Source organism: Juglans microcarpa x Juglans regia, chromosome 1D, assembly GCF_004785595.1.
Source record: "Juglans microcarpa x Juglans regia isolate MS1-56 chromosome 1D, Jm3101_v1.0, whole genome shotgun sequence".
In the NCBI taxonomy this organism is placed as follows: domain Eukaryota; kingdom Viridiplantae; phylum Streptophyta; class Magnoliopsida; order Fagales; family Juglandaceae; genus Juglans; species Juglans microcarpa x Juglans regia.
This window is the reverse complement of record NC_054594.1, coordinates 2961213-2986093: the sequence shown is the minus strand read 5'-3', so window position 1 is coordinate 2986093 and position 24881 is coordinate 2961213. Positions and strand designations below refer to the sequence as shown.

General features: G+C 36.0%; 1 protein-coding gene and 1 pseudogene across 1 annotated transcript; both read right to left on the bottom strand.

Annotated features, from left to right (window-relative positions):
* Positions 1–4539: 4539 nt before the first annotated feature.
* LOC121236695 overlaps positions 4540–24881 on the bottom strand; it is a 58476-nt pseudogene continuing 38134 nt past the window's right edge.
* Positions 17189–19370, bottom strand: LOC121267204 (cytochrome P450 CYP82D47-like). The gene is made up of 2 exons (XM_041171059.1): positions 18298–19370; positions 17189–17930 (listed from the first exon to the last, which is right to left on the bottom strand). Exons 1-2 carry the CDS (start codon positions 19258–19260, stop codon positions 17304–17306), a joined length of 1590 nt encoding a protein of 529 aa, XP_041026993.1. The 5' UTR covers positions 19261–19370; the 3' UTR covers positions 17189–17303.

Below are 24881 nucleotides of genomic sequence, written 5' to 3'. Positions count from 1 at the left end.
TTTAATTGGAGCATATGCAGTACAGTTTGGTTCTATAGAACATGCAAATTTTGAAAAAGATCCCTCACGCATCAGGTAGAAAGGAATATTTAGCGAATGATATTATGAATTCGAAAGACTTACTAAAGGAGTTGTCTATTGGCCACAAAGGGCTTAAATTGGAGCATTGGTTGGTGGGCTAAAAGAACAGATTTCTGCGGAAATGCCACCTTCCAAACCAAAAATCTTGAAGGAACATTCATGGTGGCTTGGATAAGCGGCCAGAGAGTGTCAACTGTCAAGGAAGAAGAAACAAGGCAAATTAGAGGCAAATATTATTACCGTATTTCTAGCATTCGTCTAGTCCAGCAATGTGTGTGAACTCCCTACTTCCACTGCTAGCTCGAAATATATGTATTGTGCACAATGCAATTGATTCTGAGATGGCATGAATGATTCTCGTGGCCCAAACACAAATTTCACAATGTCAACAAAATGAAGAGATTCCCAAGGTATCCATTCCACTTGGAGGAACAAAACATGCTTATAACGATAGTTATAACTGATGGCTTTCTAAATCTGTCTTCCAAGTGCAGAAGCTATCAAAGTAGTACATGGATGAGTTCTATGGTCATTTCCATAGGGACAATAGTATTCATGCTGAGCAAGTATATAATGAAGTGTATTTTGTGTGAGGAGCTTGTTGGTGAAAAGGCTATTTATGCAACAAAGAAAAGAAACAAGAAAAATATATTTATGTACTGATTTGAAGTGTATTAATGAAGAGCGGTTTGGATCTTTTCTGTATTTTTTGAATAATTTTCTAAATGCTTGTAGACTTAAAAATAATGAAAATAGAAAGAAATGAGAAAAGAAATTGAATGCTAGAGAATTGAGTGCAAGTAATGTAGAGGTTGCAGTAATATCAAAACAAGTGACAGAATATGTCAAACACTTGGGTTACAAGAATGTATCCTCCTTTTCCAAACTCTGATTAAGAGGTCTAACTCTATAACTCAATTGTCAATCTTGTCTAAGTATTAACAATCAGAAAATGAAGATTTAAAACCAGATTTCTGGTCTAAAGTATCTATAGTGCAAAAAAATTTATTATAAAAAGTAACCATGAAAAACCTTGAAAATATTACCAAGTTTCTGCTGTGCCTTACCTCAACTGTAGAACAAGAATAAGAGTTTCTGGTTTTGACTTATCTTGACAAAATCAACTTGCAAAACTATAAAATAGATTTTTATCATATCAGAATCACTCTAATTAATAGTTTAGTGCAAGAGAATCCATATCTTGTAGCTCAAGCTGTAAACTTAGCCTAACATCATTCTCTCAAGGAAATAGAAATTAAAACAAGTGGTCTGTGCATCACAAAACTGCCAATAAAATTTCAGAATCTCTACTACTAAGAAAATAAAATCATCTCCAACCCAAAAAAACTGCAGCCAAAAAATCCACTAGAAGAAGAAGAAGAGACGGCGCACAAGAAAAATCTTTCTTTTATACTCTACGTCCCTTTTTGCGTTTTGCATCTCCTCTCTGCATTTCTCCAGCGTTCGTGTGAGTGGGTCTGCCCGTGTGCATGAAGCTGCACCCTTGAGGTCCCAGTTTCAGCCTTCCCGTTTCGCGTCTCCAACCATGCATTTTGAGTCGCCCTGCTATGGGGCCACGATCCCTCTCCGCAACGCATTACCGTATCCCTGCAGTGCGTCCGTTCCAGGTCCTGCAGTTCGCATCGTCAGCTCCTGCCCGCGTCTTCAGCCCAGCGTTTTATCTCCAGCCCCTGCTGTCTCGCGTGATTCCCCCTGGAGTGCGTCTTCTTGAGCCGCTTGATCCAAGTCCATGCGTTGCACGTCTCCATTCTTTTCCTCTGTAGTGCACTATTCTGCACCTCAGTCCCGTGTGTGTGAGTTTTTAGTGCCTTCTTTTGAATGTTGTCGTGCCAGTTGGGTAATTCCAAGGATACCCATGTGTTTTAATTTCTTTCCCATGATATCCTGCAACATAAATAAGATGTGAGGAGTAAAATTTTGGGGTATTAATTTTGGTGTTGACTAACTGTATTATAACTCTTTTCAAGTGGAAAATACCAAAATTTAACATTGAGTCAAGTACTAAAAATTATTGCATAATTAAGTGCTTAATTCATTTTTTGGTTAAATAATTCATTCACTTTATCAGCTTAATCATGTAGTTTTTGATACTTTATCACCCTCCCAACTAGCTTTTTGCTAGTCTCTAGCAAATAATGCGATAAAAATATTGTAGGATCCAAGAGTGAGCCACTGAACTCAAAAATCTCTACAAAAGATCTATCTTATTGAAATCCTGGGCATTAAAATGTGGACAGGTCAGGTCATAGCTTAACACAAAAGCTTATAAAATTCTCAAGAGGTCAAACAAGGGAAATATACTTATGTTGAAGATCTTTGAGTGCATCAAGTGTGTGAACAGATTGCCATTTATTAGTTTCAAGATTCCTCACAATAGTTTCAGCCTAGCAACTTTTTCAAGAAAAACAAAAAGGTCTTTACTACAATTCAAAACCATTACATTGGCGGCTTTCATGCTATCACACTTTTTTTTTTAACAGATCCCGATGATAGGCAACATTTTCCAATGTACTTGCACCATTTTTTTTTTTTTTTTTGTGTGCAGGATCTCTAGCCTGTCCCTTTTCTCATGTATTTTCATAACCATTTTTTTTTTTTTTTTTATATATGTATCACACTTTTCCTAGGCCATTAAGATATGGTTCGTTGTAGTTCTTACTAATTGCTTAGAAGAAACCACTGGTTGTCATCAAACAAACAACAAAAAGTATTTGCTTGTGTCAATTAAGGTCATCAATCAATAGCTTTGAAATAAATTTCCCAAATTTGAGTTGCTAAGACTTATCATAAGGTCTAGTGTTGAACTTAAACCTAAACCAATGAGAATTTGTGTATCCCAAGATTGTAACTATCTGATCTTAAGTAGAGAAGTGTGAAAATAGTAACTTGGCAGCAAAAAAAAAAAAAAAAAAAAAAAAATTCAGACCCCACAATTATAAATCGTGAGAGACTAATGGTAGAAGACTCTCCTTACTCCCAACTAAAAATGAGCAGTGTCCTCACTGCAAATCATGAATAAAACAAGGCATGAAAGAAAATAGGGCCGAAGGAAAATACCTGAGATGGCTGAAGTGATCATGAACGTAAAAATGAAACCAGAAAAAAAAAAAAATAAACAATGCTGAACCTGAAAAGATATACTGAAGAGAAATAAAAAGGAAAGAATAAAACATAGAAGTGAAACAAATAAAAGCAGAAAAAAAAAGAAAAAAAATTTTAAAGCAAAACAAAAAAATGAGCTAATGATCATGAGAATAAGTTGGATCATCCAAAAGAATTGAAGTATCCTCATGTGAAAGTTTTGGCAAAATATGTTTAAGTCGTTGGCCATTGACTTTGAAAGTATTTCCATTTTGAGGATTAGTAATCTCAACAGTTCCATATGGAAACACAGCCTTAACTACATAAGGACCACTCCACCTCGATCTTAATTTGCCTGGAAATAGATGGAGGCGAGAATTGTAAAGTAAGACTTGTTCATTGGGCTCAAAATTCTTTTTCTGGATGTGCTTGTCATGTAATACCTTCATGCGCTCCTTTGACAATTTAGAATTGTCATATGCATCTCGCCTAAGCTCATTCAATTCTGAAATCTGAAATTTCTTCACAGAACCATCATGGTCAATGGAAAAATTAAATTGTTTAACAGCCCAATATGCCTTATGTTCAAGCTCAACGGGAAGATGACATGCTTTTCCATATACCAAGCGGTAAGGGGACATGTTAAGAGAGGTTTTAAAGGTTGTCTTATAGGCCCAAAGTGCATCAGTCAGCCTTAAAGACCAATCTTTTCTGTTGGGTTGACTGTTTTTTCTAAGATGTGCTTAAGTTCTCTATTAGCTAATTCAGTTTGCCCATTCGTTTGAGGGTGATATGGAGTGGAAACCTTATGGTGTATACCATATTTTTTCATGAGGGCAGCAAATGGTTTGTTGCAAAAATGAGTTCCATTATCACTAATGATAGCTCTAGGCATGTCAAATCTAGTAAAAATGTTTTCTTTCAAGAACTTAAGCACAACCTTATGGTCATTTGTTTTACATGGGATGGCTTCAACCCACTTAGAAACATAATCAACAGCCACGAGGATATACAAATAACCAAAACGAAGATGGAAATGACCCCATAAAATCAATCCCCCAACAATAAAAAATCTCAATGACCAAAATGGGTTATAAAGGCATCATATTTCTCTTAGTGATTGTGCCTAATTTTTGACATGGTTCACAAGTTTTGCAAAAACTATACGCATCCTTAAACATATGCGGCCAATAAAACCCACTTTGTAAAATTTTTGCAACGGTTTTATGTGCAAAAAAAATGTCCCCCACAAGCCTGATTATGACAAAAAGAAAGAACAACTTGTATTTCATGATCAGGCACACATTTCCTTATGATTTGGTTAGAATAATATTTAAACAAATAAAGATCATCATAGAAGAATGACTTTACCTCATGCTTGAATTTTCGTATGTCTTGAGCATTCCAATGGGGTGGAGTTTGTCCTGTCACCAAAAAATTAACTATGTCAGCAAACCAAGGTAAATTTTCAACTGACATTAATTGTTCATCAAGAAAAGAGTCAAGGATAGGGACAGTGTGCTCATTTTCAGCAAATGTAAGCCAAGACAAGTGGTCGGCGACTACGTTTTCAGCACCCTTCTTGTCTTTGATGATAAGGTCGAATTATTGGAGAAGAAGAATCTATCGGATTAAACGTGGTTTAACATCCTTCTTCGACAATAAGTACTTTAACACTGCATGGTCAGTGAAAACAACCACAGGAGAACCAAGAATATAAGTTCGAAACTTCTCTAATGCAAAAACTACAGCAAGCAATTCCTTTTCTGTGGTAGAATAATTTCTTTGGGCTCCATTTAGAGTTCTACTTGCATAAGAAAGGACATGTGGGAACTTATTTCTACGCTGTCCAAGAATAGCTCCTATGGCTACATCGCTAGCATCACACATTATCTCAAAAGGAATAGATCAAACAGGGGGTTGCATGATAGGGGCTGTAGTGAGCAAAATTTTCAACTTATCAAAAACATTTTGACAAGAAGAGGTCCATTCAAAAGCAATATCATGCATAAGTAACTCACACAAGGGTTTAGAAATAGAACTAAAATTTTGATTGAATCTCCTATAAAACCCAGCATGCCCAAGAAATGATCTGATTTCTTTTACTGTTTTGGGTATAGGAAGCTTGGAGATAAGCTCGATCTTAGCTTTATCAACCTTAATACCTCGTGATGAGACTATGTGACCAAGAACTATGCCTTGTTGAACCATGAAATGACACTTTTCCCAATTGAGAAGCAAATGCTTCTCTTCACACCTAGCTAAAACATCTTGTAAGTTAGTCAAACATGCATCAAAAGAACTACCAAACAATGAAAAATCATCCATGAATACTTTCAAACATTTTTTAATCATGTCGCTGAAAATACTAAGCATACATCTTTGGAAAGTAGCTGGTGCATTACATAGTCCAAAAGGCATTCTTCTAAATGTAAAAGTGCCAAACGGGCAAGTAAAAGTTGTTTTCTCTTGATCTTCAGGTGCTATTTCTATTTGGTAAAAATTAGAAAATCCACCAAAAAAGCAATAGAAATCATGGCCAGCAACTTTTTCTAACACTTGATCAAGAAATGGCAAAGGGAAATGATCTTTCCTAGTGGCGGTATTCAACTTCCTATAATCTATACACAAATTTATTTTCTGCATTAAAAATAGGAGAAACATCAATGGGGTATCATCAGTGATGAGATCACAAATATTTTCTAACTCAAACAGTAGGTTAGTGGGCTGGTATGCCAAATAAGCCTCTTCCTCAAGGATGCTTTCCAACAAATTTACTTCTTGTACATCTTCCAAGTCTTAAGGTTGCCTACAAATATTAAAAATGTTTAGTTCAAGGGTCAAGTTCCCAAAACTCAGCTTTAAAACACCACTCCTACAATTTATTAATGCATTTGAAGTAGCAAGAAAATGTCTCCCAAGAATCACAGGTGCTTGAAAAGAAGATTTTGGTGTCAAGTGAACATTCAACACAACAAAATCTACAGGGTAAAAAAATTTATCCACTTGAACTAAGACATCCTCAACAACTCCTCTTGGCATTTTAATAGACATGTTCGGTAGTTGTAAAATGATAGGAGTTGGTTTTAATTCCTCTAAACCAAGTTGCTCATAAACATTATAAGGCAGTAAATTCACACTTGTACCTAGATCTAACAATGCTTGACCAATTTTTGAACTTCCTATAACACAAGCAATTGTTGGTGAACCGGGGTCTTTATATTTTGGTGGGGTATTACTTTGAATTATGGCACTGATCTGCTCAGTAAGAAAAGCTTTCTTTTGCACATTTAATTTCCTTTTAACCGTACACAAATCTTTTAGAAACTTAGCATATATAGGAATTTGTTGAATAGCATCCAACAAAGGGATGTTAATCCTAACTTACTTGAATATTTCTAAAATTTCAAATTGGTGTTTGTCTTTGTGCAGAGGAACCAATGTTTGAGGAAAAGGAGTAGGTACAGGACATGAAATCTTTTCAGTTTCATTTTCAATTTCACTTTATTCAAACTCACACTTTTCAGCCTCATTTTGTACAGGTTTAGAGGCCTTACCAGTCTTGTCTGAACCTTGAGTTGGAATGTTCACCACGCTACCATTTCTCAAAGTAGTGACTGCCTTCACTTGCCTAACATTTGAACTCTCAACCGCTCCTTGAGGTGGCTGACTTTGTGGATTGGGTTGAGGTTGTGCAGGAAATTTTCCTTTTTCTTGAGAGCTCCATGCCATACTCATTAGTTGAATGCCCATGATCCTCACATATGCCACACTTCTCTGAATTTTTATGGACAGCATGCACTTCATTCACCTTTTTCAATTCCATGGCTTTCATTTTTCTAGACAACAAGGTTAATTTAGCACGCAAATCATCATCTTCCTTTAAAGTATATTTTCCATGACCAGGCTCAACTTGCCTAGACCTGTGAAGAGGTTCACAGCACTACAACCGTCTTCTCAACAATTTGAGAATGCTTTGATAAACACCAGTTGTCCCCAGTAACGGCGCCAAAAACTTGATGGCTTTCTAAATATGTCTTCCAAGTGCAGAAGCTATCAAAGTAGTACATGGATGAGTTCCATGGTCATTCCACAGGGACAATAGTATTCATGCTGAGCAAGCATATAATGAAGTGTATTTTGTGTGAGGAGCTTGTTGGTGAAAGGGCTATTTATGCAACAAAGAAAAGAAACAAGAAAAATATATTTATGTACTGATTTGAAGTGTATTAATGAAGAGTGGTTGGGATCTTTTCTGTATTTTTTGAATAATTTTCTGAATGCTTGTAGACTTAAAAATAATGGAAACAGAAAGAAATGAGAAAAGAAATTGAATACTAGATAATTGAGTGCAAGTAATGTAGAGATTGCAGTAATATCAAAGCAAGTGACACAATATGTCAAACACTTTGGCTACAAGTGTCTTCAGCCCAACATTTTATCTCCAGTCTAAAGTATCTATAGAGTGCAAATAAATTTACTATAAAAACTAACGATGAAAAATCTTGAAAATATTACCAAGTTTCTGCTGTGCCTTACGTCAACAGTAGAACAAGAACAAGAGTTTTTGGTTTTGACTTATCTCAACAAAATCAACTTGCAAAACTATAAAATAGATTTTTATCATATTAGAATCACTCTAATAAGTAGTTTAGTGCAAGAGAATCCATATCTTGTAGCTCAAGCTGTAAACTTAGCCTAACATCATTCTCTCAAGGAAATAGAAAATAAAACAATTAAACTCAAACTCATAAACGAGTGCTCTGTGCATCACAAAACTGCCAATAAAATTTCAGAATCTCTACTATTAAGGAAATAAAATCATCTCCAACCCCAAAAAACTGCAAACCAAAAATCCACTAGAAGAAAAAACAGAAGAATGAGAAGAGACGGCGCACAACAAAAATCTTTTCTTTATACTCTACATCCCTTTTTGCATTTTGCGTCTCCTCTCTGCATTTTGCCCAGTGTTCGTGTGAGTGGGTCTGCCCGTGTGTGTGAAGCTGCGCCCTTGAGGCCCCCGCTTTTGCCTTCCCGTTTCGCGTCTCCAACCATGCATTTTGAGTTGCCCTGCTGTGAGGCCATGATCCCTCTCTGCAACATATTACTGCGTCCCTGCAGTGCATCCATTCCAGGTCCTGCAGTTCGCATCGTCAGCTCCTGCCCGCGTCTTCAGCCCAGCGTTTTATCTCCAGCCCCTGCTGTCTCGCGTGATTCCCCCTGGAGTGCGTCTTCTTGAGCCGCTTGATCCAGGTCCATGCGTTGCACGTCTCCAATCTTTTCCTCTGCAGTGCACTGCTCTGCACCTCAGTCCCGTGTGTGTGAGTTTGTAGTGCCTTCTTTTGGATGTTGCCGTGCCAGTTGGGTAATTCCAAGAATACCCATGTGTTTTAACATCTTTCCCTTAATATCCTGCAACATAAATAAGACGTGAGAGAAGTAAAATTTTGTGGTCTTAATTTGGGTGTGGACTAACAGCAATACAACTCTTTTCAAGTGCAAAATACCAAAATTTAACATTGAGTCAAAATTACTACATAATTAAGTGCTTAATTCCTTTTTTGGTTAAACAATTCATTCACTTTAGCAGCTTAATCATATATTTTTTGACACTTTATCAATAACCTGACAAAAATGCAAGACGAGACAAGAAGCCACAATTCATTTCATGATAAAAATAAGTAAATTAATAAAAAGAAGCTAATTTCAAGTCCACAGCAAGAATGATTAAGGATTTACAGAAGTGCCTAACTAACTCCTATGTGGATAAAATAGTACAAAGAACTATAACCTAACCAGGTATGTGTTGCAAAGCGGAATTGAGAAAAGTTGTCTCGTGCCATGAGAACAAGCACTGTTGGGTTTGCATTTCCACCACGAAGTTGGGCCGCACTTGGGTGGTGGGGGTGGATTTTTTGTATATCATGCCTTCTTCCTGTACAAACGCCAATCCTTTGGTAACTTCTTGAATCTTGCATTTCCACGAAGAATTTGAACGTTCATTTCTTTGCATGTATTTCCTCTTTCGAGGATAAACTCAAACACACATTGGTCTTTAGGTTGTACATCATTCTTCTCTACGAAATAAGACCACCCATTAGCAATCATGATTCGACCATTCGACCGTTCAACAATTTTCACAGGGCACTTCTCTTCATTCGGACCGCGAATTACCACTTCTTGCTTCAGCTTAATGTTATATGCATTCACCACTGATCTACGAACACACTGCAGCCATAACCAATGTCATGAGAAATCTATTCTTTCAAACATTTACAGAAAGCATGTGGACCTGACATAACTAGTTAACTCGCAATAACAAGAGAGTTATTTGATACAAACAACATATATGGCAATGATGAATTAAAAAATAATTATGAATTTGAAGGTTTTAATACAAATATGAGTATATTCCAAGAAAAGAAATCAATTTTGGTTCTCTCCGACAATTTTAAAAAATGACTAGTTTCTGCCTTCCAAAAAAGATGAATAAGATGAAACAATAACAAATAATGAGCATTCATGTTACATCCAGATCAGCTACTACTCCACTCAATCAAGATGACACCGCCAAATGTTCCTAAATTTAAAGTATCCTAGAAGCATAACACCTAATACATTTATTATATTTTCTCTTTTGGTATGTAAAGATATCGCATTTTATCAAAAAGCACTAGAAGCACAACATGAGTACACTAGGGATATACTGTAACGATCATGGGAAAGCACTAACCATATTTGAGCTTTAACCCCAGAAAGACAGTCAATTTGAAGCTTCCCTAAAATTAGGTATAAACCTAGTTTCACCTAGAAAGTAGCCAATATGGGATTGAGCACCCATGACTACCTTTAATGTCGGTTATATATATTCACAATGTGGGAATAAGGAAAGGGACAGCGAATAGATTTCCAAGTAATTAAAAAGTGAACAAACACCAAATAATATCATTGTGATACCAATTTGACTCAAATAAAACGATACTCTCCACATCTAATCTTATGATCCACAACCAAAATCCCAATAACCTTCTCACTCTTCCTCCAATTTCCAAATAAAAATACCTCAATAATTCAGAAAAAAGTATATATGCATCTCCTAGGCAGTGCACTCCATCGTTGATCCTTGCACCCAAAATATATCATCTGAAAACCATTCTGAACCCTCACCTCTCCATATATCAAAATCCCAATGTACCGTATGGACATTGCAAATACAAGACCAGAAAACTCACCAAGGTATATCGCATAAATTTAGAAATGGATGTAACGAAATATGGATTCTTTGGTGCAACAACTCGGGCAACTTTAGGGCACTTGTTTTGTTCAAGATTTGCTTGAGCAATTCTTCTTGATTTATGTCGATTAGCTTTTGATGAAACTGCAAGCATACAATTTCTAAATACATAATTTGTATTCAAAAACAAAAAAAACAATGGGAGAAAGCAACTAGTTGAGAGTAATAAGTGTTAAGTACAACTCACCTCCTGCCTCTTCATTGGTCTTGAGACCTATCTGCAAAAGCTTTCGTTTGCCACCACGAGTCAATCTACCACAAGTCTGCTCTGCTGTAGAATCTTCATCAGGGGTCAGACATGGAAGAGTCTTGCCCGTAGCTTCAGCTTCGTACTTCATGCATCCAGTTATATTGAATATCTTGACTTTAAACACATTACTTTTATTGAATTTGAAAATTAGAAAGTCCCCAAATTTCAGAGAATGATCACTTGCAAACTGTTGCCAGCCACACTTAAAACACAAGCGGCTGCCAATTTGGTCCAGCTCAACAGGCCAAGAGTTTCCAGTATGATCAATGAGAATGGCCTTCTTTGGTATGTTTCCAGTGAAGTGCTTGATAAATGCGGGTGGTATGGACTGCAAATAGATTGAGATTTCATCAGATAATTAACAGTCCATCTAAATTCAAAAACACCACAAATGATACCCATTCCTATCTATTGTCTATTGCATGATGATAAAGATAGAACCTTTTTTTGGAAGAGTTGAAGAGATTCTTTTTTAACACATTTATTTCCCTGGGCTTGCATCATTGTTTGGAATGGGGTCAGCTTTCATAATTTGCTTGTATCCATCACTAGTGTTTAGTGGTTATTAGGTGCATTTTGTGTATATTCGTTTTACTATCAATAAAGTTTTACTTTTACTTACATATAAAGAAAAATATAGAACGTTTTTGACAACTCTTTTACAACTTCGCTTTAAATAGGGGATAATTTTGTAAAATAACGATACTCTTATAACAACTTTAGAGCTTATTTTACACAGTTACTCTCCATTTAAAACAAAGTAGTAAAAAAAGGTGGTAAAAAGGGTTACATTTGTGTCTCTACTATCACAATACTTAACAACATTTTCCTTTTGAGTATAGATGGTGTTTTAGTATTATACGTATCAAACATGAAAAGTGCAATGAACCATTTAGGTTCTAGAAAGAACACATAGAAACATATATATATATATATATATATATATATATAAATGGAAGATATTGTTTATCAATACTTGAGAAAGAAATCCAAAAATCAAACGCCCTGATAAAAGAGTATTTTCCTTCAGAACATTCTTAACCTGTTAGTGCATACATCAATACATACATATATGTATTGGAGGGAAAGGAGGGCAAAGGAGCAAAATACTGCAGAAAGATGTTAAAATTACGTTGTCCCATACATTTTTCACAGTGAACAGCTTTATTTCTATTACTTCAAGAAGTAACACTGTTCTCTTTATTTCTTAATTTTCAAAAACAGAAGTACAAAAGAACATTATAAATATGAAATGGTTGTGTGTAACGATTTGATCCAATATTAATGGGGATAAATTATATATTATTTCATTAGACCTAAAATTAGGTTAATGGGTCAATTATTATAGAAGCCCAATTGAGTGTTCGAGTATATAGACTACAGGTCTAAGATTTTTATTTTTTTGGCGAATATCAAATTTATTGGGCTTGCCTTGTTATTAGTATCATTAAATATTTTTTTTGGAATCTTGGTATGGTCAAGAAATTTATGAAACAAAATATTTTTCTTCAGGATTAGGCGTGGCCCAAATATTTGAAATGGGCTAAAAAGCCCAAGCCCGTAATATCTTATTTCGGAGTTCATGTTGTACACAATACACTTTCGTTCCCACTGCCACGTTTCTTCCTATTTTTCCTCGGGTTTCAACCACCTATTTTAGGCATCAGCTCATGCACGTAAAAACCCCTCAACTAGGATTACTCTTGACTTCAGTTTTCTCCATGGCATGCACGTTCCTATCTCCACGACATTCACAGCAACAGCTGGCGTAGGAGTTATACATTCACGTTATGCAGTTTTTTCTCCCTTTCTTTTCTTTAGGATTTCTATTCGTCTAGATATATATAAATATATATATATATATATATGTGTGTGTGTGTGTGTGTAAGGGAGATCCTTATCACGGCATATAGAGGATAGCCCAAAGCACCCCGCCGCTGCACCTGACCGAGAGAAACAAAGCCACGGCCATAGCCCTGTGCCACTGTCATGCACGTAACGCACCTCTGTTTTTGCACTCACGGAACAGAGCATGCCCATGCCATGAAAAGCCGCCCGGACACTACTCAGTGAGACGTAGCAACGAGAAAGGCCACGACTCTACGACGGTACCACTGCGGCGACTCCATTGCGCAGACCATGCATGATCGTGAAGGACCTCCAAGCACTGTCACACGTACGGCACGCGGTGGCTTCTTGCCGAGCATCTCGACGCTGCAAGTTCAAGTTGTTCCACCAACCATCTCACTAGAAACCACCCAGGTAGCCACGGAAACCACCGCCCGAGCACTCTCCTTCGGCCCAGATCCGCTGCACATTGCTCTCTACTGCCGCACTCACCACCATCAGCCATGGCAGCAACCATGTCTATATTTATTCTTTTGAAAATTTATGCCCTTTTTAATCCCTTCCTGTCTGGTATTCTGAGTATATTGAAGGATTTTTTTTAAGTATAATTATATTTATAACCTTACACTTAAGTATGTGTTAAGTTTATCTCATTTATATGGATTGGACTTAATGTTTTACATTGGGCTTGACTTTATTTTAATTATGGAGACTATTACGTCATTTTTAAGTTGGGTTGTGCTTAACATTTTAAGTTGAGTTTAATTTTATTAAATAAATATATTAGTCAGAAGTTCATTTTTATTAGAAAATACTTAAAGAATTTGAAATGTATTTTAAAGTATATTATTTAGCCTATTATTTTAGTTAATATTCTCCTTTGTCTATTTAGTCAGGTTTTAATAAAATTATTAAGTTATATTTTAAATAGAAATAAAGAAATATGTTAAGAATATTTAAATGATATTATTATTTATTTGATTTCTTGTTTAATTATGTTAATTATAAGAAAGGAAACCTATTTTAAGAATTTAGGTTTTTATTACTTATTTTAATAAAATTGATATTATATCTCAAAGTATTATACTAAGTTATATTTTGAAAGTAAGAATATGCTATTAGTATTGTAAATAATTTATGATATCAATATTCATTGATTTTTTTTTATAAACAAAATATTTATTTGATTATGTTCTACCATATGAATTTAGTTAAGTAGAATATTAGTACATGTTATTCCTAGATAGATTTAGTAATAGTTATTATTGTATATAGGTGTCAAGTTACGAAGTGTTATTCAAGAAGAAACGTACTGAGGTAAGTAATTTGATCATAAATTAGGATCATCACAGTTCAGTTTATAGATAATTATTATTCAAGCCAGTTCATTGACAGCCATTATTTATGAACCACTCATGTCATATGCAAACATGTCATCCAGCATAGCATACGATCATGTCATTCCGCATCATGTTCAGATTCAAAAATTAGAATTATGTATATATTATGTCATGCATCTCATGTGTATAAGACACGCAAGCTATCTTAAATTCAAAGTGAAAGATAAGATCAGATCAGTTAATAATCAAATGGCCATTCAGATGCATGATACCAATGCAGTTCAGTTTCAGGGTGGATGTGCAAGCCACGAACTCAGTCGTGGTCCACCATAGTATGCTAGAATACTATCAGCGGCTCCCCTTGCGACCGCGGGATGTGGGGCCAGTGCACAACCTCGCACACATGGTTAAGTGTGTTGGCCAGTCAGATAAATCAGATCAGTCAGATAAATCAGTTAGTTAATTCAGTTAAAACAGTCATGCATAGCACAAGCATCAGTATGAATAGTCATGATTTTAAACTCTCAGCATGAAAGTTTTTATGAAAACCTTATGTTTAGTATGTTTACGTTGTGATGGATTTCTTGCCGAGTCTTTGACTCATTTTTGTTTGTGTTTCATGTTTTTAACCACCCAAGTGAGGATGATGAATATGAGCAGGCAGATCAGGAATAGAAGGAGTATGAAATTTTTTTGTACAGACTTTATAAAATAAAATATGCTTTTATGACATGAATTTTGTTCAGTTTATTTCATTTAATGTTTTTGGAAGACTTTTTATTAGACATTTTCTACAAAATAAATTTCTAATTTCATTTATGAATTTGAAATTTATTGTCAGATTTATTTTTTATGAAAAGTACGTGACACACCTAACCTTTAGGAAGGGGGTGTTACAATGTGGAAACAAGGGTATAACTTAACAAAGATGGAAAGGGTGGCCCTTCGTAAAACGTCACAAAATAAAACGCATAGTTAGGAACCTTCAAGAATATCAATATCATAGACAACACTCTAGCAAGTCACAAGTAGGGTGAAGTAGACCCTTTTCTTATCTTGGCCATATGGGAAATTCTCAAATCCCTGACACCTAAAACTATGCCTTTTGTTTTACTTGATTTCGCTTGTAACAAAACAGAGCAGCAGGATTTTAAGAATCCGGTAAAACAATAGACCAGAAAAGAATTTTATGAATCTATGAGAGCAAAAGAAAAGGGTACTTTATCCGTTTGATTCAAAGCAAACACTGAAATCTTCAATGGCTGAAAAACAAAGTCTCATATCCACCAACTACTAGAAACAGTGAGCTTTAAAAACCTCTCTTGGTATTTTAATTAAAAAAAATGGCTTAAAATTGGAAGCATATATAGTATAACCATAAGAGAAAAAAAATAGTTGAGTAACTTATTTTCCGAAATATAAGAAGTACACTCTTTGTGTTTCCTTCTCTTCGCTATGCTCGTTTTCCTTGAGGGAAGATACAACAACAAACAGCTCCAACTTTCAGCTTTGGTTACTTGCGTTGAAAACACTAGAACTTGAACTCCTTGCTTTAATTGTTTCAAGGGGCACATTCCCGAACTTCCTACAACACTCAAAGCTCGCTTCGCTCACTCAAGGAAGTCGAAGCCCTGATTTTGATATTTACGTAAATGATTGTTGAACCCTCTAGTTACATCATGTACAAACTAAATTAAAAGAATGTTCAGATTCTCAATAGTAATCTTTTCAATCTATCAAGGTAACAGAAAGTTCAACTTTCTTGAAACCATTGCAAAGCCAATTTCACCTACTAAGAAACTAAAGTGAGGCTTGAGACTTTTTGAATGTTCTGTATCATTCTTCTTCCATTCAATGTAAGCAGAAAAGTAGTGGCTATTAAGTGGCAATAAAGCACCTCTTTGTGTTGTCTATTGCTTAATGCAGCACATTTTGTGATGTGAATCTGTTGCCCACCATGAGCTACATTATCCACTCCTATACTAAATGACCATGTATTTAATGATTTAAGTTTAGAATAATTTAAAATTCATGTCAATAATTATTAAACAATTTAGAATTTGAAGTCTTTAATACTTCTGTTCGTCTCTATAATACTTCATATACTTAATTCATTTTATGACTATGCATTTAAATAATATTGAAGTCTTTCAACCATGTAATTATTTTTCATTTTATTTTTTAATGACCAATTAAAATTTTAAATTGCCACCTTACTCAAAAAAAGAAATATATGCTGCTACTTTTTTTGAGATGCTAGCTCCTCTCCTCTAGATGTTTTTTTTTTTTCCTTTTTTAAGACTGTTTGAGACATTTCTTGGTCAAATTTAGTGGGTTGTTTTTTTTTTTTTTTATTTGTTTTACCAGTAATATCTTAATTCATTTTATGACTATTCATTTAAATAATATTGAAGTCTTTCAACCATGAAATTATTTTTCATTTTATTTTTTAATGACCAATTAAAATTTTAAATTGCCACCTTACTCAAAAAAAGAAATATATGCTGCTACTTCTTTTAAGATGCTAGCTCCTCTCCTCTAGATGTATTTTTTTTTTTCTTTTTTAAGACTGTTTGAGACTTTTCTTGGTCAAATTTAGTGGGTTTTTTTTTATTTGTTTTACCAGTAATATCTTAAATTCATTTTATGACTATTCATTTAAATAATATTGAAGTCTTTCAACCATTTAATTATTTTTCATTTTATTTTTTAATGACTAATTAAAATTTTAAATTGCTACTTTTTTTAAGATGCTAGCTCCTCTCCTCTAGATGTTTTTTTTCTTTTCTTTTTTAAGACTCTTTGAGACTTTTCTTGTGTATTCAAATTTAGAAAATGGACAATAAAATGTTGTTTTTAATACTTTGGCCCAAGTTTTCTAAAGAGATTTATAGAAATAGTAGCAGCAGGGAAATCATTAAACCTGATGCATGTTTATCTACGTTGGTTTGAGCTTCAGAGGATGAAGCTTTCGACTTTGGGATAGACCAGCACGGTAACAACTTATTTAGATATTGAGATAAGATTAGATGATTTTAAATAAAAGTTAAAAGTTAAATAAAATATTATTTTTTTATATTATTATTGTTTTAGAATTTAAAAAAGTTGGATTGTTTATTATATTATGTGTAACGACGAGATGAAATAAAACAATTTTTATCTTCTAACGGGGGCAGAGATGCACTCATCAAATATTATTGGTGACCGCAAATACATGTTTAAAAAAAAAAAAAAAAAAACTTAAACAATTACTGTTGTTCATGCTTGTTAATATAACACATTTTAAGTGATTGTCCATTTAAGTATTAGACATAAAATTATTTAAAATACATCATATCAATAAATGCGATGGAAGATGACAAAGTTTAAGATAAAAAGAGTAGCATTTTTACGCAAGGAGATGAGAATTAAGACGTGGAGAGAGAAGAACTTCAAGTGGGGTTGCCTTCAAGTTTGTCAAGCCAAAGCTCTCTGTCATATCCACATCTTCATTAAATGGCTTAGAAATGTTGAAACTGTGTAAGAAGCTAGCGAGCGTCAAATGCACCACTTGAAGAGCTAGGGAGACCCCTGGACAAGCTCGCCTTCCTGAGCCGAAAGGAATGAGCTCAAAATTCTGACCTCTCAGGTCCATGTCCCTGTGAGTAGTCAAGAATCTCTCTGGTCTGAATTCGTGAGGGTTGGGCCAAATGTTCTCGTCTCGGTGAATTTTCCAGGCATTCACCATTAACCGTGTGTCGGCCGGAATGTGATAACCGGCTGAGAGGGTGCAGTCTTCCATGGCAGCACGAAGACCAATGATCGGACTAGGTGGGTATAGGCGCAGTGTTTCCTTGACAATGGCTTGGAGATAGACCAAGTCTTTTATGTCGGATTCTTCGACGTGTCTATCCTTGCCAACGTTTATGTCTAGCTCATCACAGGCCTTCTTTAGTGCATCGCTATTGTTGAGTAGCAAAGACAGAGCCCATGTGAGAGTGACCATTGTGGTGTCACTTCCTGCTAAGATTAGATTCTGCCAAAATAATAGCTCATGACTAAACAATAAATCATCCACCTTTTTCTGATGAATTTTTTTTTTTTTTTTTGGGTATCAATGATCCAAACCTTAAACTTGGGGCCTATCCCCAAGACCAAAGCCCTTAACACTTGAGCAAGTCCCTAAGGATTCCTCGATAAAGCCTTGAAAGTGAAAACTTTATGCGACAAAAAAAAAAAAATAAAATGTTTTGATCCCTTGAGTATTGAATTATATTCATATTTTTCAGGATTTCTTACTGTGTTTCTCTATTTTCTGTTTGTTTTGGTTGGTTTAGCTATCAACCGTCAAGTTTTTACCTTGGGACTCGTTGTGAAAGAGATGAAAGTCACGAAGAACTTACCAGGGAAGTAGCCTTGTTGATGGTGTCAGCATCAAATCCTGAAATCTGGGCATCTTCGAGGGTGTTGAGCATCACATCCATAAAATCCTGCTCTTCTATTCTCTTCCCATCTGACAACTTCTTCTGTTTATGCTCCTCCAGCCACCCTCCAACTAGAGCGTCCAATTGTTTTGCAGTTCTCTTCATCCTTTTCTCATATCTATTTAAATCCAACCACCCCAGAAACGGTATTGCATCAGACAACACAAACACACCAAACAGATGAAAAAATTCCCTCATCACTTTCTGAAAGCGACGAGCCTCATCTTCATCAAAATCAGCATTGGTTCCGAAGTATCGCTTACCTCCTACGATTCTTAAAGCAAGATTCTGTGTCAAATCCCCAAACCATTGCTTCATGTCCACAAGAACTCCACTTTCTGCACTGCCTTTGCTAACCCAGAACTGGTACAATTCCTTGATCGCAGTTCCCACCTCTGAAGCTCGTATATGCTTCAGCATATCAAGCCGATGATTCGACAAAAGCTCAACTGTAGCTATCTTGCGCATCTCACGCCAGTATGATCCATATGGAGCAAACGCAAACATAGCATAGTCATATCCCAACAACTTTGAGGCTGCAATGCTCGGTCTGGTGGAGAAAACCTTGTCATGGACAGTGAAACACTCTCTGGCCATTTCCCAACTATTCAGAACCAAAACTCTGTGAGAACCCAACCTAATAGTAAAAACTGGTCCGTATTTGTCAGCCATGGCACCCAGTGTTTTGTGGGTCAGTTGCCGGCCGCCGAGTAGGTGCATATGGCCTATAATAGGCCAAGCGCCACCAGCTTGAGGCGCAGTACAGGTCTTTTTCGTTTTCTCACGAATAATTTGGCTTCTCAAGTACTGAAAACAGATACATACTAGCAAAGCAAAGAGGCAAGACAACAGAGTCAATAGGAATTGGAGTAGAGGATCCATTGTTAGGGCTGAGAGTCTCACTAACACGACAGGTTTTGTCGAATTAAGTAACTTTAGATATCCTCATTTATAATGTTGTTTTCTTCTGATGTTTGTCATTTCTTTGGAAGATAAGAATAGTCGACTTCTTCTTTTTTTTGAAAAAAGAATAGCCGACTTCTGAGGTCTTGTTGCCATTTTCTCAAATAAGAAAAAAAAAATGTCCGTTGACATGTTCAATGCACTCCAGAAAATTTTATTTATTTATTTATTATTATTATTATTTTTTTCTATTACGAAGAAAATGAGTGCTTGTTGCCAGCCTATGAAGACTCAACGTAAGTTACCTAACCCCACCACTTGTAACTGGCCTATATTCAAAGTTCAAACTGTCAAAATCAGAACTACGGCAATTCCATGACCGATTGCTAAACAATTTCAAACAACAATCTTGTAATATCTGGTAATTTGTCCTGTTGCTTGGAATCATTTTTTTCAAAGGATGCTTGGGTTTCTAAAGCTGATCCGTACTATTTTTTTTCATTTCACACCAAAAATTCTCCAAACAAAAATAAAAGAATGCGGCTCAGTCAAAATGGAAAAGTACAACTATCCAAGCATGTGACCCACAAAAAGGGTTTGCGAAACTTTATTTGGGAGCAATTCCAAACTTATATGTCTACAGCACTACCATTTGAATATGACCTACAATAAGTACTAGCACGGGACCATAAATGGTACTAACAAGAGAGAATGAAACATAAATCGGAAAGTTCCATAACTCGAGTCATTTCCATCGTGCCTGTGGAAGCCTACTCAATGTCTCATGCAGTTGACGGGATCAGTCCATTGGATCTAAAGCCACGGCCCCTTCCACGATTTCCCCTCCCACGGCCTCGTCCACGGCCTTGAACAGGTTCTTCTCGATGGTATCCTCCCTCTTTCTGTGTATCAACTTGAGGTCCACTATACCATCCCCTTCCACGGACACGAAAACCACGTCCTCTTCCACAATTCTTACCCCTTGCATTGCCTCGACTGCGGTCCCAACCTCCATCCTCATAATCAGCTGCCACAAAACCATTCCCTCTAGCTTTTGCCCTTCCTTTGCCACCACAGCCCCAACCACGACTTAGGTGAACCCTCTATATCATAATCAAACTCTGTAGATGGCTTCACCTGCTCTGTGGGTAATAGAGGTTGGTACCCAACAGAGGATGTATTCAGTTCCTTCTTTGAAAGGGTTAGGGTACGTTTGGATCCTAAACTCCTCTCAACTTATATTAACTCATCATTACAACTTTTTCAAATTCCAATATAAAATATAATAAACAATTCAACTTTTTTTAAATTTTCAAATTAATAATAACATTAAAAAAATAATATTCTAACAATTTTTTATCATCTCAACTCAAATTAACTCAGTTCAACATCCAAACGTAGCCTTATTGTTATCATTGAAGGCCTTCCTCTAGGGGCTCCCATGTATCTGTTATATCGATGGATCCAATTGAAGTATTATGATGAAGGCCAACAATTATTCTCTTAATTAACTCCACAATTGTCACCGTCTTGTTGATGGCTCTTCCCATTGCCTTGAATACAATTTCACTTGAACCGTTTTCCTCTTGAAGCAAGCTCATGGCATAGGTGATATAGTTGCGCATCCTTCCTTGACTCATAATACGAATCTCATTCGCATCAATTGGTGTCTCAACTCTCGGCTTCTCCACTCACCGGTACCGATCCATCGTGGTTCGTTAGGATAAGTTTCCTCTACTAAGAAAGTACCGATCCATCGTACTTGTTAGCCATGGCAACCGGTTTTTCTTAGGTGAGTTGCGTTTGCCTAGGAGGTGCATATGGCTGATAATAGGCCACCCACCACCCGCCACCCACTTGAGGAGCACTGCAGGTCTTTTGCTCATTAACAATTCCTATCTTTTGGTGGTTACAAAAGATACAAACTAGCTAGGAGGGCAAAGAGGCTTGAGCTCAGACTTAGTGAACAACAAGTAAAGGAGAATGGCTTGTTCCAGCTCATATGGTGGAGTAGGAATGGGTTTTAGTGAACATGTAAATTTAGAGGGATCTTTCCTATGGTTCTTCTCATGATTGTCATATTCTTAAGAAGATGAGAATATGTGACTTTTTGAGATCATGCCCATAAATTATCACAAATAAATTAGATGACTGCCATATTCATCGCACTTCGGCTTAAGCAAAAACTTTAAGCTCCCCTATTTTGAAATTGGCTTTTGTTAGTTGTCACAACCAACATGTAGGTTTGGATCTCAAACTCATCTCAACTCATCTTAACTTATCTTATCTAATCATTACAACTTTTTCAAATTCTAACACAAAATATAATAAACAATTCAACTTTTTCAAATCCCAAAATAATAATAATATTATTAAAAATGATATTCTAATAATATCTTATTCAATTTTTAACTTTTATCTCAACTCAACTCAACTCAGTTCAACATCCAAACGCAACCTAAGGCTTTTCAATTGAACCTCTGACCCCAATCAATCATAGCTAAAAACTGAGAAGATGTCATCGGCTAGGTCAATCCAATCCGATTGTTCTTTTTCTTCCACCCAAAAAAAAAAAAAAAAAAACAAAGAAAGGTCAATCGGATGTATGAGGTATTGGAAACTCTCTCTCTCCCCCTGGTGAAAACCGTACCTCATTTTTTCTTTTGCTAGTTAATGACAGTATAATTTCCCCCATTACCAAAATCCTTAATGAAGGAGGGAGGAAGGGGTTTAATTGGAGCATATGCAGTACAGTTTGGTTCTATAGAACATGCAAATTTTGAAAAAGATCCCTCACGCATCAGGTAGAAAGGAACATTTAGAGAATGATATTATGAATTCGAAAGACTTACTAAAGGAGTTGTCTATTGGCCACAAAGGGCTTAAATTGGAGCATTTGTTGGTGGGTTAAAAGAAGAGATTTCTGCGGAAATGCCACCTTCCAAACCCAAAATCTTGAAGGAACATTCATGGTGGCTTGGATAAGCGGCCAGAGAGTGTCAACTGTCAAGGAAGAAGAAACAAGGCAAATTAGAGGCAAATATTATTACCGTATTTCTCGCATTCGTCTAGTCCAGCAATGTGTGTGAACTCCCTACTTCCACTGCTAGCTCGAAATATATGTATTGTGCACAATGCAATTGATTCTGAGATGGCATGAATGATTCTCGTGGCCCAAACACAAATTTCACAATGTCAACAAAATGAAGAGATTCCCAAGGTATCCATTCCACTTGGAGGAACAAAACATGCTTATAACGATAGTTATAACTGATGGCTTTCTAAATCTGTCTTCCAAGTGCAGAAGCTATCAAAGTAGTACATGGATGAGTTATATGGTCATTTCCATAGGGACAATAGTATTCATGCTGAGCAAGCATATAATGAAGTGTATTTTGTGTGAGGAGCTTGTTGGTGAATGGGCTATTTATGCAACAAAGAAAAGAAACAAGAAAAATATATTTATGTACTGATTTGAAGTGTATTAATGAAGAGCGGTTTGGATCTTTTCTGTATTTTTTGAATAATTTTCTGAATGCTTGTGGACTTAAAAATAATGGAAATGAAAGAAATGAGAAAAGAAATTGAATGCTAGAGAATTGAGTGCAAGTAATGTAGAGGTTGCAGTAATATCAAAACAAGTGACACAATATGTCAAACACTTGGGCTACAAGAATGTTTCCTCCTTTTCCAAACTCTGATTAAGAGGTCTAACTCTATAACTCAATTGTCAATCTTGTCTAAGTATTAACAATCGGAAAATGAAGATTTAAAACCAGATTTCTAGTCTAAAGTATCTATAGAGTGCAAAAAAATTTATTATAAAAAGTAACCATGAAAAACCTTGAAAATATTACCAAGTTTCTGCTGTGCCTTACGTCAACTGTAGAACAAGAATAAGAGTTTCTGGTTTTGACTTATCTCGACAAAATCAACTTGCAAAACTATAAAATGGATTTTTATCATATCAGAATCACTCTAATCAAAAATTTAGTGCAAGAGAATCCTTATCTTGTAGCTCAAGCTGTAAACTTAGCCTAACATCATTCTCTCAAGGAAATAGAAATTAAAACAAGTGCTCTGTGCATCACAAAACTGCCAATAAAATTTCAGAATCTCTACTACTAAGAAAATAAAATCATCTCCAACCCAAAAAAACTGCAGCCGAAAAATCCACTAGAAGAAGAAGAAGAGACGGCGCACAAGAAAAATATTTCTTTTATACTCTGCGTCCCTTTTTGCGTTTTGCATCTCCTCTCTGCGTTTCCCCAGCGTTCGTGTGTGTGGGTCTGCCCGTGTGCGTGAAGCTGCTCCCTTGAGGTCCCCGTTTCAGCCTTCCCGTTTCGCGTCTCCAACCATGCATTTTGAGTCGCCTTGCCGTGAGGCCACGATCCCTCTCTGCAACGCATTACCGTATCCCTGCAGTGCGTCCTTTCCAGGTCCTGCAGTTCGCATCGTCAGCTCCTGCCCGCATCTTCAGCCCAACGTTTTATCTCCAGCCCCTGCTGTCTAGCGTGATTCGCCCTGCAGTGCGTCTTCTTAAGCCGCTTGATCCAGGTCCATGCATTGCATGTCTCCATTCTTTTCCTCTCCAGTGCACTATTCTGCACCTCTGTCCCATGTGTGTGAGTTTTTAGTGCCTTCTTTTGGATGTTGTCATGCCAGTTGGGTAATTCCTAGAATACCCATGTGTTTTAATATCTTTCCCATGATATCCTGCAACATAAATAAGACGTGAGGAGTAAAATTTGGGGGTATTAATTTTAGTGTGGACTAACTGCATTATAACTCTTTTGAAGTGGAAAATACCAAAATTTAACATTGAGTCAAGTACTAAAAATTACTGCATAATTAAGTGCTTAATTCATTTTTTGGTTAAATAATTCATTCACTTTATCAGCTTAATTATGTAGTTTTTGATACTTTATCACCCCCCCAACTAGCTTTTTGCTAGTCTCTTGCAAATAATGCGATAAAAATATTGTAGGATCCAAGAGTGAGCCACTGAACTCAAAAATCTCTACAAAAGATCTATCTTATTGAAATCCTAGGCATTAAAATGTAGACAGGTCAGGTCATAGCTTAACACAAAAACTTATAAAATTCTCAAGAGCTCAAACGAGGGAAATGTACTTATGTTGAAGATCTTTGAGTGCATCAAGTGTGTGAAAAGATTGCCATTTATTAGTTTCAAGATTCCTCACAATAGTTTCAGCCTAGCAACTTTTTCAAGAAAAACCAAAAGGTCTTTACTACAATTCAAAACCATTACATTGGCGGCTTTCACGCTATCACATTTTTTTTTAAACAGATCCCGGTGATAGGCAGCTTTTTCCAATGTACTTGCACCATTTTTTTTTTTTTTTTTTTTTTTTTTGTGCAGGATCTCTAGCCTGTCCCTTTTCTCATGTATTTTCATAACCATTTTTTTTTTATATATATGTATCACACTTTTCCTAGGCCATTAAGATATGGTTCATTGTAGTTCTTGCTAATTGCTTAGAAGAAACCACTGGTTGTCATCAAACAAACAACAAAAAGTATTTGCTTGTGTCAATTAAGGTCATCAATCAATAGCTTTGAAATAAATTTTCCAAATT